The 15,688-nt window shown below is 38.2% G+C and overlaps 1 protein-coding gene and 1 long non-coding RNA gene across 6 annotated transcripts in view; one reads left to right on the forward strand and one right to left on the reverse strand.

Moving 5' to 3' along the window:
- The window catches only part of jing (AE binding protein 2 jing), a 32,186-nt gene extending 24,124 nt beyond the window's left edge, over positions 1-8,062 (forward strand). For all 4 annotated transcript variants that reach the window (XM_068375709.1, XM_068375710.1, XM_068375711.1 and 1 more), the window contains 2 exons: positions 2,620-2,687; positions 2,922-8,062. In XM_068375709.1, the coding sequence (XP_068231810.1) occupies positions 2,620-2,687; positions 2,922-3,117 (264 nt within the window). In that variant the 3' untranslated portion in view covers positions 3,118-8,062. The remainder of the gene's footprint in view (positions 1-2,619; positions 2,688-2,921) is intronic.
- LOC137642823 (uncharacterized) overlaps positions 1-15,688 on the reverse strand; it is a 64,325-nt gene that overhangs the window by 1,130 nt on the left and 47,507 nt on the right. Inside the window, exon 2 of one of the 2 annotated variants that reach the window (XR_011044861.1) lies at positions 2,567-2,722. This is a non-coding gene — a long non-coding RNA (uncharacterized lncRNA). Of the gene's footprint in view, positions 1-96; positions 2,723-15,688 lie in introns of those variants that run through there. The other variant, XR_011044860.1, reaches the window with a different exon arrangement.

Here is a 15,688-nt window from a genome sequence, read left to right on the forward strand (position 1 = left end):
AAGGATCAGTTTCCTTTCCTGAAGGTTCAAGATTATCCCAGAAGATGCAACAGTACCTTGCCATTGTCCCACATAATCTCCTGTTTTTCTTAGGTCAGTACTACCCGAGGAAACGAAGAACTGCTTACCTTGATAGGTTCTCAAGGTTAACTGTCACTCTAAGACATGTCCTTGCTGCTGTAATTTTTAACCTTCTCAAAAGATCACACTATAGATTTCTTGGAATGGTGCGAGCCACAATTGAGGAATTCCACAGCAAGGGTGAATTGTCATGGGCAGTATACGTCCTGCAATCATTGACCACATGAACTCTCTCTCTCTTACTGATTTTTGAGACTCCTTTTAGCAGGATTTAATTGCATGGATGTCTGCTGGATCATCATGAAAAATATATTTATTTTATCATATCACGTCACCACTCTCTTGTAATTAGATATCTCTTTTTGAGGGATTTTAGTGTTTCTATTACTGAATGGCAATGATGGGTGGGGGAGTCCCCCCGTAGTCCTCTTTGAATTTTGCCATTTCTTTAAAAGAAGACACATATACAGTATATTTCTAATTTTTGTGTATTTCTATTGTTGTTTTTGGTCATGTTGTGAAGACTGATTATTATACTAGTTAAAACATTTTAATATACTTAGCAAAATTTAGATACATTAGTGTTAGAATTTGGGTAGACTGTATTTATACATGCAGGTAGACTTACGCCGAGATTGTCTCATTACTTGCAGGTCATGACCTAATCCTTTCCTTAAAGGTTTAAAGGCCGCTCATGAATGGCAGAGACAAGGAACTGACATTGCCTTATCGAGCAGGACAATGCCCTAGAGACTGACCATATATACATAGATCAGCACCCAAGCCCCTTCTCCACCCAAGCTAGGACCAAGGAGGGCCAGGCAATGGCTGCTGATGACTCAACAGATAGACCTATAGGCTCCCCCAAAACCCCCCATCCTTAGCTCACAAGGATAGTGAGGTTGCAGCGACCAAAGGACCTAAGGAGTTTGAGCGGAACTCGAACCCCAGTGGGGCGTTCACCAGTCAGGGACATTACCACATCAGCCACCACAACCCTTAGCTGGAAAGGAGTCATAAGCAACACAACTCGATGACTCCCTTCAATAGCATCACTGATGAAAGGAAATCTTTAAAGGACTAAGGAAAAAATAACTAGAGTCTAGTATGACAGTATACAAACAATATCTAGTCAATGCAAAATTCACCCTTTATCTACACTTACTAAAAGCACTTAAGCAAACAAAAAAAAATTGCTTAAGTTAACTTAAATTTTAGTAATAAACACTGGAATAATAATCCTCAAAGTATACATTTATATCATAACACTTCATTGACAACTGTGCAAGACCATTAAAGATAAAGTTATTAGTTAAAAAATACCTGAGGATACAGAAGGTACTTTTTTAGAATGTGAAAGACTAAAGACTGATAATCACTAGAAAGTTTAGAATTAAAAAAAATTATATATGAGTGATCAGACTAATGTCTCCCCCACTAAAACCATGTCTGAGGCCTTTATCATGCAGTGGACTAGAAATAGTTGCAGTTGATATATTATACGTCTTGAGCACATATGACATAACTTGATGACTCCTAAACCAACGTCTTGAGCACATATGACATAACTTGATGACTCCTAATCCAGGTCTTAAAATTTCCAGCTTCATCTTCATACAACCACTCAATACTGTATTTATGAATATATGTACCACCAGTTATCAATCTCTGCAAAATGTTCCAATGTACCAAAGGAGAGAGCATAAGATTGCTAAAAGACCAGGCCTTGCTTCCTTGCCCATTATAAATTTCAACCAATCAATATGCAAATCATTTTGTGTTTTGCCTACTGAGCAAGCTAGTTGATAGACCATCAGCTCTTCAATGATATGTTGAGCACAGTAGACCCAAAGTACTTACTGTAAAAACTTCCTGTAATCCAGAGTTTTACTGACTACTGCCTACTAAGAGGGGTGTCATGAATAGTGTACTTACCCAGAAAGTCTTTTACTGTACTGTATATCAACACGGATAATAACAAGCGGATGAAGCTGGAGATGAGCTTCAACAGGAGGAGGAGGAGGAGGAAATATCAAATACATACACATACATATATACTGTACATGCATATACCAAGGCACTTCCCCCAATTTTGGGGGGTAGCCGACATCAAACAAATGAAACAGAAAAGGAGACCTCTCCTCCGCCAACGTATCCCCACGTGTCGTAAGAGGCGACTAAAAGGGACGGGACGAAGGGGCTGGGAACCCCCTCCCCTGTATTATAATCCTGTGAGACATCAAATACATAAGTTTTTCTAAATGTTCTGTATATATATTGCCTTGAATACCATTTTTGACTACAGTCTTGCGTGTTTTAGCCAAAATTATATTTGTCTATCAGTCCATCCATATAGATGTTGCCTTTTAAGGGTCTGTTTGGTTCGCTGGTGCTGGGTCCTTAGCACTAAATGGTTTGTATCTATCCATCCATTCTAATTTCAATGTCATTGGGTAGAATTGGAAAAACAAAATATTTTCCTTACCTTCGTCTCTTTAATGATGTAGTTAATGCAGATAACACTATTGTTTATTTCAGGTTCTTGCAAGGCGTGCTTCTCCAAAAGGAAGTCCAGAGGTTCTTGTGAAATGGTGTCCTTCAGGGGTGTAAGTGTGCTTTTTCATCTTTGTGTACTCAGCATCTGTTGATAAACAAGAAATTGTTAGGTTTTTGTATTTACTTAACTTACAGAAAAGAATATCATTCATTGAAAAAATTAAATTATGAAAATATAATCTTGGTTTTTATAAAATTATGCCTTTTTAAATTTTGCAATGAATAGCTGTGATTACCATATTTAAGAATGTTACCGATAGTTAATTTTCCCCATTATTCCACAGGTTACCTGATGAGTGGATCCCTTTAGACCAGCTGGAGCCTTCCAGGGTCATTCCACTTGAAAAACTAACTCCTGAAGCTAAACAAACAGTTGCCCAGCTCTGTTATCCAACAAAGTCACCTCCTCAAAAACACAGACGCAAGCGGCCCGCGTGTCCAAAATCTGTCTCTTTATTAGAAGGATCTAAAGAAGTGTAGGGAGAACTTTATATATTTTTCTTTCATTTTTATTAGACAGAAGTTAGGTCTTGATCTCATTCCATTATGGAGTAACACAATAAGTGTGTTTGTGTGTGTGTGTGTGTGTGTGTGGGAGAGGGTATTCCCTCAGGTGTCACATCTGAGGGATGCTGTAGTGCCCACAGTTGGAGCTCAGAATGATGAAACTGGATTTTGGAAAGATCCAAGTGAAATGGACCAAATACTGGACCAAAAATAATTCTGTGCAAATTAGAAAACTTTTCTTTGTGTACAGTTGCCTGTGTATATTTGTATATAGTGTGAGAGTTGAACAACCAGCATAGTTTCCACTGCCAGGAGCTCTTATACTATTACTGTGTCTGTAAGGGTCACGTGACCAGTGTTAGGGTATTATATGTCATCACTGTGAGCCAGCATTACTACATCCACAGGATCTATGGCATCATTACTTTTTTACCTTTTAGATTAATGTTTCTTTTTCACATTTATTTGTTAAGATCATTTTCTTGCAAACTGCCATAGCTCACTAATGTGGAGACGTGGCAATAGTTTTGGCCGCTGAAGTAAACCATCACTGCCAGACATTCAGGACCTGATCTATGCCAGACCAAACCACTGACAACAAAACGGGTGATCATTATGTCTGTCTGTTTCATTGTATATCTCCTGACAGCTTTGGGTTTCAGATGCTGTTTTGCCAGCGTTGTAACCCTTCTGTTTGGGTGTATTGCCAGTTTTCCCAATTTTTATTACTAAGTTATATGTTCATGTGTGAATGTTAGTGTTCTGTTATTTATAAGTCCTCAAAGCTTTGGACACAAGTGGGGTCTGGCTGGAGATGATTCCCTGTATGCCAACACTGCCCATAATATAAGATTATCATTATTTAATTATTTTGTATTTTAAATCATGTTTTAACTCTTGTTCCCAATATTTTTTATTCTACATGGAAGTTTCCCAGACAATGTATTTAATTATATGAAAATTGAACTGTTAAACATAGTACCAATCATTGGTATCTGCAGCAAAATCTTCTTCCCTCTAGATTTTTTCAGTTTCTTGTTATCGATTTTGTTTGTTGTAGTTGTTAATTTGTTTAATTGATCTTGAATTAATGCCTTCAATATCCTTTCATATTTCCTATCCATTCTACATTTTACTTTCTTAACCTACTACAGTATATAATTTCTGCCGAACATTGGTGCCATATTTTTACAAAAAGAAACCCACCCAAAAACCCAATTGTGTAATACAGTACATTGCCCAGTTTTGTAATATATTGCACTGTTGTGCATTACATGCCCAGTAGTGTGATATGTTGCCAAACTTCCCTCACTAAGTATCAGATACACTCAATGTGATCTCTGCAAAAGCACTAGGGCTTGACCAAGGTGCATGTTAGGGCTTAGTGGAAGTTAAGAGGACCTGTAATTACTAGTAGGTTATCCAGTAGAACTCATAGTTTACCTCTGAAGCTGTCATTTTATGTTTGAAATAGTGTGATTTGAATTTTTTTTTTTACAGTTTTGTTTGATATCATTAAGCCGTTTATTAAAGAAATGTCTTTTTACCCTCTACTAAGCCAGAATAAAAAGAAAATAATGGTTGGCAGTTCAGTGTATTACACTGTTTTGCACCATCATACTAGTCACTATGGGATGCCTGGATGAAAGACAAGCTTCTCACACAATTTAAAAAGGAAACAAGCGTGTGGCTGTGAAAATAATTCCGGAAGGAGCTCAAAGTTTTTGTGGCCAGAATATGAACCGATCTCAGCTATTGCTCCAGGATAAGGATGGAGTAAGTGGAGTACTGTACATCAAATGGACTCTCAAAGTTTAGTTATTTGTCCTGGTAGTAATGGATTTGCTGTCTCAGGTTTTGTAGCTGTATGTGATAAGTATATTACCTCATTTTTAATTTTTCCAACTAGGGCATTTTCTACCTAAAGAATCAAACTGAAACTGTACCTAAAATGACTATTTATTAAAAAAAGAAATAGTGAGCTCTTGAAAGAATAGAAGGCCAGAGGAGGCTTTTATGTCAATCCAAGTGAAGAAGTTTGTTTTTTAACCCATCATCCCTATATATATCCTACTCCCCCTGTTCCATGAATTTCTAAAGGCTTCCTGCACTTCTCTCTTCATCTCATGTCTCTAGTAATATGAGTTGAGGACTTCGGCTTTTCAAGCATTCAAAGACGAATGAATTCAAGTGGCATCTTTTTTGTGTTGGTTGATAGTCATGAAAGTACCAGATTGTGATTTCCATGTTTCAATACCATCTTTATATAACTATCAACAAAAATGTCAAATCTACTTTATTAGTAAGGTTCATATTTACTCCTGCTTTGGGCCAAACTTACTTGACCTTTGTAAAAGGTGCCTTAAGATATCTACACCAGTCAACTTGTGTAAAATAAACACCATGCGTATGTGGTTGTATTTGTGTGTGATCAAGTACTTGTTCCTTAAGAAAGATCATAATATCTAATGTGTGCGTTTCCACAGATAACATTAATTCTTAGTATTTTATGACACAATTCTTGCTATTCTAGCACAACTTTTCTATTCACTAAATGGCTCTCAACTTGTTGGCAGATAAGAGCAGAAGTGAAGGAAACCGTTTCCCTCCCTTTTTGTGAAAACTTACAGTATTCCCCAATACTGGCATACTTTAAATTGTTGAATTTAAGTTGACCAGATATGACCAGAGCCTAAGCTATACATGAAGTATGTACAGCACATCCATTTCTCTGTTTCAGGTATATTATGCCTATCATATAGGTTGACCTAATTTATTTATGTGTTCTATAGCCTTTGTGTCTTCTTTAATATGTGACTTATACCTTGTCTTTGTTGGCTGTTTATCATTAGACAGATGATGCTGTTCTGTTGATTTTTTTGTACTTTTCTATGTTATCTACTTATGTGAGTGTCCGTAGCACAATGGGATGCACAGGCAGATTACAAGGTATTCTATCCATTATGTGCTGTCATTCACAGTAATGGGTAAAAGAGAAAGACAATTGTAGTAAGAAATAAAATTGTAAAAAAAAAGAAGGAAGAAGTATAGATCAAGTAGTTATGTGATGATGTGATCACATGATTTTCTCCCCTTTCTGCTTTTCAGGTAGAAGAGAAGATTAATGAGGTTGTAAAGTTAGGCAGTACTAATTACAAAATAATACTGAGTGCGTAAATGTACAGGATCAGGGTTACTCAGCTCCATCAGGTAGTTGTTGCCCTGTTGTCTGCTTAACTTTGTAACAGTTTTACATGTCCATTAGGTGTGTGGGGTTATGTAATGAGTATGCAAGACTGAAAAGTAAAAATAAAAAGCGTTATTGTAAATGGAAAGTTAGGTTGACTCAGGTACTGTTCAGTACTAGTTTTGTGAAAAATTTCCTCATTGTGTGTGCTCAATTTAGTTTGATTCTCATATGTTGTGTTAACATGCTCTTCATAAATTTGAGTTACTGGTTTGTAACGTAGAAGCTGTGAACAACTACCGTATATAATATTAGTGTTATCCAAGTAATGTAGGCAATTTTTAGCAACATCAAAAAAACTAAAATTTATTTATCTTTCTTGGTAGACCTCATAAAACACCTACATTTACTTGATGTTTGTTGTTAGAAATTCTTGCGTCATTTGGGGCCTATATGAAAATTTGTGTATAGTAATGTACAAATATAGGCCTATGAAACACTTCTATTTCATAATTTTTTATTTATTGTACTACTTTTAATGAAATGGAATCCGGATATTTTATAGGTTCTCTGTCAAGCATTGGACTAAGTTGATGTGTTTCACTGATAAGTTAACAAGTGTAAATCCTGAATTACACCACCAGTCTCGGATGACTAGAAGAGGGGTTGTTGTATTTTAACAGTATTTCACCCATACATGAATTTCCAAAGCTGCTTTTCATTGTATGTTGCAGTGCTCTTTGATCTAGCTCTCACAAAGTTACAAACACATAGTACCATAAAGTTTCACCCAACCTTTTTAGAGGTCTGTACACCCTCCCCCGGTTTTGGACGCGACTACAGATATGAATATGATAACGTAACTCCCAATGGCCATGTATCTGTATATATCCCATACTACTTGTTGCACTCAGAGCCCTGGCCACAGAATATCCAGTGCCTTCCGTCAGCAGTAGGGAACATATCTCGTAGCTTCTTTTGTTCACTTGTATCACAACAACTTTCACTTAGTGATGGAGATAATATAATAACAAAGTCTTGGGTGCCATCATAAAAATGCATTATAGACTTAAAATCATGAGTCTGGGAGACCTATTAAATTATGCCTCAGAAAAAAAAAAAAAAACCGATACCATAATTAACCCCACACTTGAATAAAATAACACCTACATTTCATAAAGCTTAAGGCTGTTGGTGCTAGCAACCAGCCTTTCAGGATATAGATTAATCCATACAAGTTTTATAACCTTTTCATAGCCCCAGTGTCAGCACATCAGCGCCCAAAATATTGCATGTTCTAAAGAGAAAAAGAGCTCTGCAGATGGAAATCACTCCACATCATTAGTTTCTTTGATGAAGCTATTACATTTGACTCAAAAATCACTTCACTGTAGTTTTATGAACTCATTCCCCAAACTGGAGATCTCATGTATTGGAAGATATTTATCATTTTTAGGTTTGTATTGTGTGTTTTTTCCAGATACTTTTGTTAATAAGGTGATATAATGAAACAAGCACTGCCAGTACTGTCAGGTTTATTAACTAAGTATATATCGTAAACAATTGTGTGCCAGCTACTATTTACTGCCTGTAGTTACATGTGATGAGCATGTAAGACAATTTCTGACAAAGTCTAACTAGGTGCTGTGGTGTGCTAATTTTTACCAAGTCCTCGTTTCAAGAGGACTGGATGGGGATGCCAGTGTATTCTGTCTCAAGTAATATTACTTTTGCTAAGATTTGTTTTAAAAATAAAAATCGCGGCTTTTAAAATATTTTAGTACCTCAAAGGTTTTTCAAATGCTTTGAATCTGTAAAACTGAGGTAGAATTTTATTTGTATTAAAAAATTTATAATTTTAATTTCTTCACTTCATTAGGTCTGATATTTTAATATTTATTTTTACAAGGGTAAAAATACTGATGAAAATAACGCTAATAACTACCAACCATATGTTTATTGTGATACTTGTAAGCCATTAGATATTTATTGGCATGAAAATGTGGCTATGACAGTAAATTATTGAATGGAATTGTGTTGCATTCGTTTCTGTACATAATCCAATTCTTGTATTTCAAGCTTCATCTTATTTTGTACTGCTATCCTTTCCTGTAAAGGTTTATCTTACAAGTTTGATATTTTGTTGACCAGGTTCATTTATGGCTTCATTCTTTAACAATGTTATAATCTGCCTCTGAAGAGTACCTTTGAATTTAGGACTAGAAGTTTAATGTGTTCATAATCTAGTAATTTCATGAGACCATAATGAATCTGGCATCCCTAGAGCAGCTGAATAACTAAAGTAATGAAAGACACCTAATGAATTGCGTTGGCTATTTAATTGTTTTAGATGTAATGGAAAATAGTTTATGAATATTGGGTGTAAACACTTCTAATGCGAGGGCTGATAATTTACCCTCAATGCTAGAAGACTGCCATGCTATGGTGCGCTGATGTTGCTCGTGATGATCTCTATTGCAGTACTTCGTTGGGCACATTATTGAAGTTGTCGAGCAAGTTTACCGTTGATTTTCAGTGTTTTCACACTGACTCAGACATTCTTGTGCATAGTAGTGATGAAACATTTCTTAAAAACTAGGATAATGTGCTCAAGGAGACGTGCAACTTCACACACAGGTGATGATTGTGAGGCTCATTTTGAAGTTCATCACTGCCAAGGTTAGAAAGCCAATAGTGTACCCACTGCCTTGCATACAAGTGAAACTAATTTATTTTGCTGGACTATGATGTGAGAAGGAATGTGTTCCTTTAGCACAGGGTTGTGGCAGGTTGGTGCTCTCCAACTGCAGTTGAAAATTTATACATTCACGTAAAAAACATTAATATGGCACATTAGAGTGACTATCAATTATGTTGTGTTTTATTACATTATATGTAGAATAAAGTTTTAATTGATTAGTGTAGTTTATAAGAGAGCATACTACCTCAGGCAGCCCTGTGGTACAGTGTGTAGAATAAATGTGACATGAAGTTAACGGTTTGTTTCATGATCCCTGAATAATGTAAAATGCATAGCTAGTTTAGTGAGAAAACACTACTGTAGTCCATTTCTTTTAGCGAGGCAGATTTGCATCGACTCGCAGCGGTGCCCTTTTAGCTCGGAAAAGTTTCCTGATCGCTGATTGGTTAGAATTATCTTGTCCAACCAACCAGCGATCAGGAAACTTTTCCGAGATAAAAGGGCACCGCTGCGAGTCGGTGCAAATCTGCCTCGCTAAAAGAAATTGATTACAGTTGTTCTTCCTCAAAGATAAACTGGATTTTACTACTATAAAGAACATTCATATAAACCCATTAATCACTTAATATGCCTTTATCACAGGATTTATATAATTCTAGAATACCAAGTTCGACAAAAGAATCAGGTCTAGCCCAAACTTCACTCTCAGTAAAGTTATTTATTAACGACTAATAAATACAAGGGTACATAAATAAAAAAAAAATAGGCTTATACTGTATGTGGTAACATTCTTGAAGGACCTGGTAACTATATTTGCTACATAAAAATCTTGAATTTTTAATGTAATTTGTATTTTTCCAAGCTATACAAACCTGACTCCTTTAATGAAATTGTTTGTGGCATAGCTGGAACTCTGCTGTTACGATTTACAATAAGGTGTCGGTAGTTCCAGACTGTTAGAGGGGAAGCTTCGCTCCACCGCAACACTGGATAATCAATTTGACCTTAGACCAAGGAAAGGGGAAGTGTAACTTAAAGGACTCAGGTTTGTGTAGTTAAGAAAAATACATCTTACTGTACTTCAAAATATGAGAATTTTTCCTACACGGATACAAAGCCTCATCCTTTTATAGGATTTGTCCTTAGGAGAGAGGAACTTCTTATAACCAACTGGCTGCTTTACTTTCCTGGGAATGTCGCAAAACACTTTGGCCTGTGTGAGAGCATAAGTGGTGACTCCTTGTCAACTTCCTAACAACTTGAACATGGAGATATCATAGGGGTTAGGCTGTCTCTACAGGGGAACTGGTTGGCAATTACAGAATAATCCATATCTGTAAGGATGTTGTCCGTATGTATGGTCCTTAAGAGGAATTGGTTGCATACATTTCATCCATCCTCCTCCTTGTCTGGGAGGATGGGGTAGATGCTTCAATACAGAGGCTTTCAAGCATCTAACATCTCATCCTTCAATACAGAGGCTTTCAAGCATCTAACATCTGATCCTTCAATACAGAGGCTTTCAAGCATCTAACATCTGATCCTTCAATACAGAGGCTTTCAAGCATCTAACATCTGATCCAGCATATAGTGATTTCTTCACCACAGCATGGGAAAAGGAAGAGAACAGCCAGCCATTCTACCTCATTTGAAACTAATGTCGCAGCCCTTATCTTAGACTAGGTGCTACATGCTTGTCCGGTGAGGGAGATAGGTTCACAATATGACTATCTCAATAGCTAATGAAGGACCAAGGATAGGATATGGTTATCCACGAACCTGTGGATTAACTCCTACGGGAAGCAAAGGACGTCTTGTCGTACCAGATTCCTATCTAGCATCACGACAGGTTCTTCCTTAAGCTTGGAGTAAATTTGATATCCCTGCCTTCATGCACTCGAACAGCGATGGTACTTCAGAAATTTCATTGGATGAGCAAAGCTGAAGGTGGAAGAGTCGGACAGACAGTTGGTGGATATCTTCATCTCTACCTGTTCTGTGCAGAAAAGTCTGGTGCTCCATAAAGGGGACCTGAGATTTCTGAAAAGCATCGCCATGTCCTCATGCAGTAGTCCCAAGGAGAGTGTCATTCTGTACCCTACTAACCTGAGACTGGAGTTTTGCCGAGCTAAAAGTTGAGTCTTGGCAACAAACCCGGGTAAGGAGGAGGAAGGTCTTCCTTTTGACATATATGTCATGTAGTGCACTTAATGTAATGCCTAGGCTTATGTTTGTGAATAGTCTAGGGGACAAATCCTATCTGATGCCTGAGTGGGGTCTTCATCTGTAGTAGAGGGGCATGTTGCCTCTAACAATTTTGCTCTCTTAGGTGGTGTAGAGTCGAAACAATCCATTCATCTGGACCAAGGACAAAGCCTGGACTATAGTTCATTGAGGTTGGATAGTGACTTGAGGCTTGAGGTGAATCCTCTGCTCCCTTGATTGTCTTGGGTGACAACCTAAGGGGCTGTACCTATAAAGGGCTTACATGGTCATGTTGGGACTACAGACTGAGTTGTCCTTATTAATATTGTCTCTGTTAGGGTAGAGTCCCTACAGCAAGGTTGTGGGGAATCTAAGCCTATTTTCAGTCCTAATATCTTTGAATTTCCTTCAAGATGTGGACATTATCCTAGGAGATATAGCCCTCCTATTCTAGTATCCGAGTTTTCTATGTGGGATGAAAAGATCTCGGGAGCTGCAGCGTGACCCAGGGACTTCCCATGAGGACGAGAGCATGTGCTTAATTAGACTGATTGTGAAAAAACTTCACTGTTAATCTATTTTGAACCATGAGGGGTGCACGCTCTTGGTGATGAAGATGCTCTAAAGCCTGCCGGCTGTAGTCTTCCTGAATGGTAGGAGCATATTTCTGCATGGGGTCGCATTAAAGTGTGTTCCCTTGGCTGAGAAAGCTCCTCCGAGAGCATGTGTCTGCTACAAACAAGGCATGCTTAGTCAGGCCTGTAATCACACTAAGGTGAAAGCATTCTGAGAGGCAATTGTACCTCTAAGGTATGATGCCTGTGTGCCTTAGTGAGCTTGCTAATGTTTTGGAATGGGAAGGTGAAGGGGTTGTCTAATTCAGAGAATCATCCCTACAACAAGGAAAATACCTATCTGGTGATTGCCTTTAGACATTTTAGCATACTTAAACTGGGAAGCGCATCTGCTTGTGGAGTACGTGAAAGAAGGCGCCTGCGATCCACACTGCATGCCCTGTCTAGGGAGTCAACATATGTTAGCTCTGTTGAGCGAGTGCCATGAGTAAAACGCTCGCAAACCAGAGACAGTTGAGACTACCAACGTAACCTCTGGTGCTGTTATCTTGAGTATGGTACGGTGCAGATCTCAATACCATCTGTATGAAGGAGAATGCACTCTACATGGGTGTGTCTAGAGATGCGCTTGAACTTAGGAGGATAATCTTGGCCTGAGTGCTCAGAGATGAATGTGCGCACTAGAAGGGCGAGACCAACTGCCAAGGTAGACTGAAGGAGATCATGCAATTGGGCAATGTAGAATGACTCCTAACAGGTGAATCAACCCCTGACAATGGATCTTGGGCAATCTAGAATATGGCTCCTTACAGGTGGATCATGGCATCCTTAACTGAACCGTGCATACGCTCATTAGTATGGAGTGCACGCATTATTAGAGCAGCATGAATGTCTAGAACTTTAAAGCTTTGCCAAAAAAGTTCCTACCGAAGCACATGTACAATTGCACTTGTCTCTTTATATGTATAAGAGTCCAGGGCCTAGTGCTTGCGCACCATAATAGCTGTATCTTTTACAGTAAATGAGTGATCTCCCAAGAAAGATCTTGTTCAGTGTTGGATGGGCACTTATAACCTGAAGAATGAGTGAGCTTAAAGAGCTGTAATATTCTAGGAGACTGTGCATAATCACTCAACAGGTGGATGTACCTGATTAATAATATTCTCATACAGGCAAGAAGCATTATTAGGCGAGATATCATGTGCACAAGTCAACGAGTATGCCAGAGTGCTAACAGGAAGTATCCATAATTGATTAGAGGCAAACGCATATCAGCAATATAGCAATAGATTAATGTGCTTGAGGACAATCCATAGATTGGGTATATCACAATCTCTTGGGGAAAAAGAAGCATAAGAGCTCAAGATCTGATGAGTAGGTGCTCAATGGGGAGAGTGAGCATCTTGCTGAATATGCGCTAATATAGTACAGTACCAGCATAAGCATTCGCTGGTGAGAGCGAACACTTTGAAGCACGTGCGATTGCGAGTCTGTTCGCAAATATGCAGCAGGTAAGGTGAGGCTCCCTTTGGACCGACCAATCGCAAACATGTGGGATGGGTTGAATCGCAATGCCATCACAAACAGGCACAAGCACCTGGTAGGCTAGTAAGCATGCTAATGCATAATAGTGTTCATGGGTGGGGTGAACAGGTGAGCTCAAAGGGTTGTCTTTTCCTTCGTCCTGGGTGAGGGATTGTGTAACACTCCCACAGAAAGAGAAACAGTAAGTGTCATGTTAATATTACTCCTTTCCATCAGTCTAATATGACTTTTCATCCAAAAAGTGGAAAAGGAAGGCCGGATACCCTGTCGGCACCTAAGAGACGAAGCAGAAGAGAAGAAGTAACTTGAAGTTCTTCTATAGCCGGTGAAGCCATGTTTCAGTCCTCGGTTAAGCTATATATTGTTGTCACTATTTCACCCTCGTGAGAGTAATCATCAGTAATGCTGTTATTGGCAGGTACACAGAAACTGTTGGTCAACTATGTGCAGTTAGTTATCTGTACTGGCAAAACATTTAACATTTATTGTGAATAAACTAAATTTAGAAGAAATTAAAAGTCAGTTGAGTGCGGCAAAAGTGTCTCTGCTATCTGGCTCCTGAAAACAAGGTGGTTACTTAGTGTGCTGGTTGGGGGAGGGGGGCTTCCATTTCACCTGCCAGTAACTACTTTCACTTCATTATAAATCTTAAAAGCCGAGTTCCAGCTATGCTGAAAACGTTCTGCATTAAAGGACGAGGGTTTGTATCCGTGTAAGAACCAAAACTGTATTTCTATCATATTTTGAAGATACAGTACTTTATATTAAATTTTTCTATCAGTTTTACTGAATTGAACAGTAAACCATGAGACAAATATCTGTAAGGCTGCCTATTATAGTTCTTATAAAGATACCTTGTACTTACATTTTCATGGATTTCATTTTAAACTTAAAATTCATTTAAACTTGCCTAATATTCATATGCTTTATGCTCTCCAGCGCAAACTTTCAACCAGAACAAAAGTAATCCCTGGATTTTGGATAATTCCTAAGAGTTAGCTTTGTACAGTATGTTTACACGAGTCACTTGCTTCCTAGTCCACAAGATGTGGGAAGAGATAGGAATTGCTATATGAATTCATGGGTTTTACTTTAATGAATTATCACAATACTGTATGTCAACAATGTAATTAACCAGGGGCAAGGGAGTGATTCTAACACTTGGACCAGTTCAAGGTACGAATTTTACGAGACCTGAATATATACCTGCTAGACTGATATGTTTAGTAAGTGTAAAAAACCTGGCCACAAAACAATTGACTGCTATTCCAAAGGAAATGCTCCTAGAACGACAAAACCTCAGGGATGAGCCTCTACTGCTGTTGCCTTCTAAGTACTGAAAATGCAGACCGAAATGGCTGCTTGCACTGTTGAAGTAAATCCAGCAGATATGATGGATGACAAAGAATGGATTGTAAAAAATGTTAAGGGATTCAAAGTAGCATGTGGTAGTTCCTTTTCTGTAGACAAAATTAGTCTAAAATGTGGTGGGTGTGGTGAAAGGAAACTACACTGGCTTGGTCAAGTGATCTGTATGCTTGAAGAACGGCTCCAATATGGAGTTTTATGATAAAACAAAGTTTTATGAATACTTACCTGGCAGTTATATATATATAGCTAAGTCTCTGACTTCTGGCAGAATTTATTCGAAAATCGCGGCAACCGCCTTGTGGTGGTTGTGTGGTTAGGTGGTTAACAACCCTTACAGGGTGGTACCTGGAATCATTCCCGTTTTCTGTTCTTCAGATTATCTTCGCCCAACCTGTCTCCTGAGGGGAGGTGGGTGGACTTTAAAATATATATATAACTGCCAGGTAAGTATTCATAAAACTTTGTTTTATCATAATAACTCCATTTTTATGAATAGTACTTACCTTGCAGTTATATATATATATATAGCTGATTCACACATTTGGAGGAGGGAAACAGACAGTAAACATCGTTGGGGAAACAACAAAAGAGTTGTAGGAGAAAAAACACCTTGATTCCTTACCTGCTAAGGTAGCTGACTTCAAAGCTTACTGCCTTTAGAGTCGCTTTCCCTTAGGAGTGTTCAGCCAGAAGTAGACCTGCTATGCTGCAAACAACTCAATCAAGTCTGTCAAAGGGGTAAGACCAACAACTTGACTAGACTTCAGAAACTACCTTCGCCCCATATAATAAAAACCTGCAACCTTACTAAAACTAACCACCTAACCTTGCAGAAATAGATATAAGCCATCTATCTGGACTAAGGGAACCGTACCACAAGACGAGGTCCTCAGACAACCATAAAAAACACAAACCTTCATACATGCATACAAACTAAGGTTGAGTGGGGGTAGTAACTCC

This window comes from Palaemon carinicauda, chromosome 6 (genome assembly GCF_036898095.1).
Source record: "Palaemon carinicauda isolate YSFRI2023 chromosome 6, ASM3689809v2, whole genome shotgun sequence".
NCBI classification, from domain to species: Eukaryota; Metazoa; Arthropoda; class Malacostraca; order Decapoda; family Palaemonidae; genus Palaemon; species Palaemon carinicauda.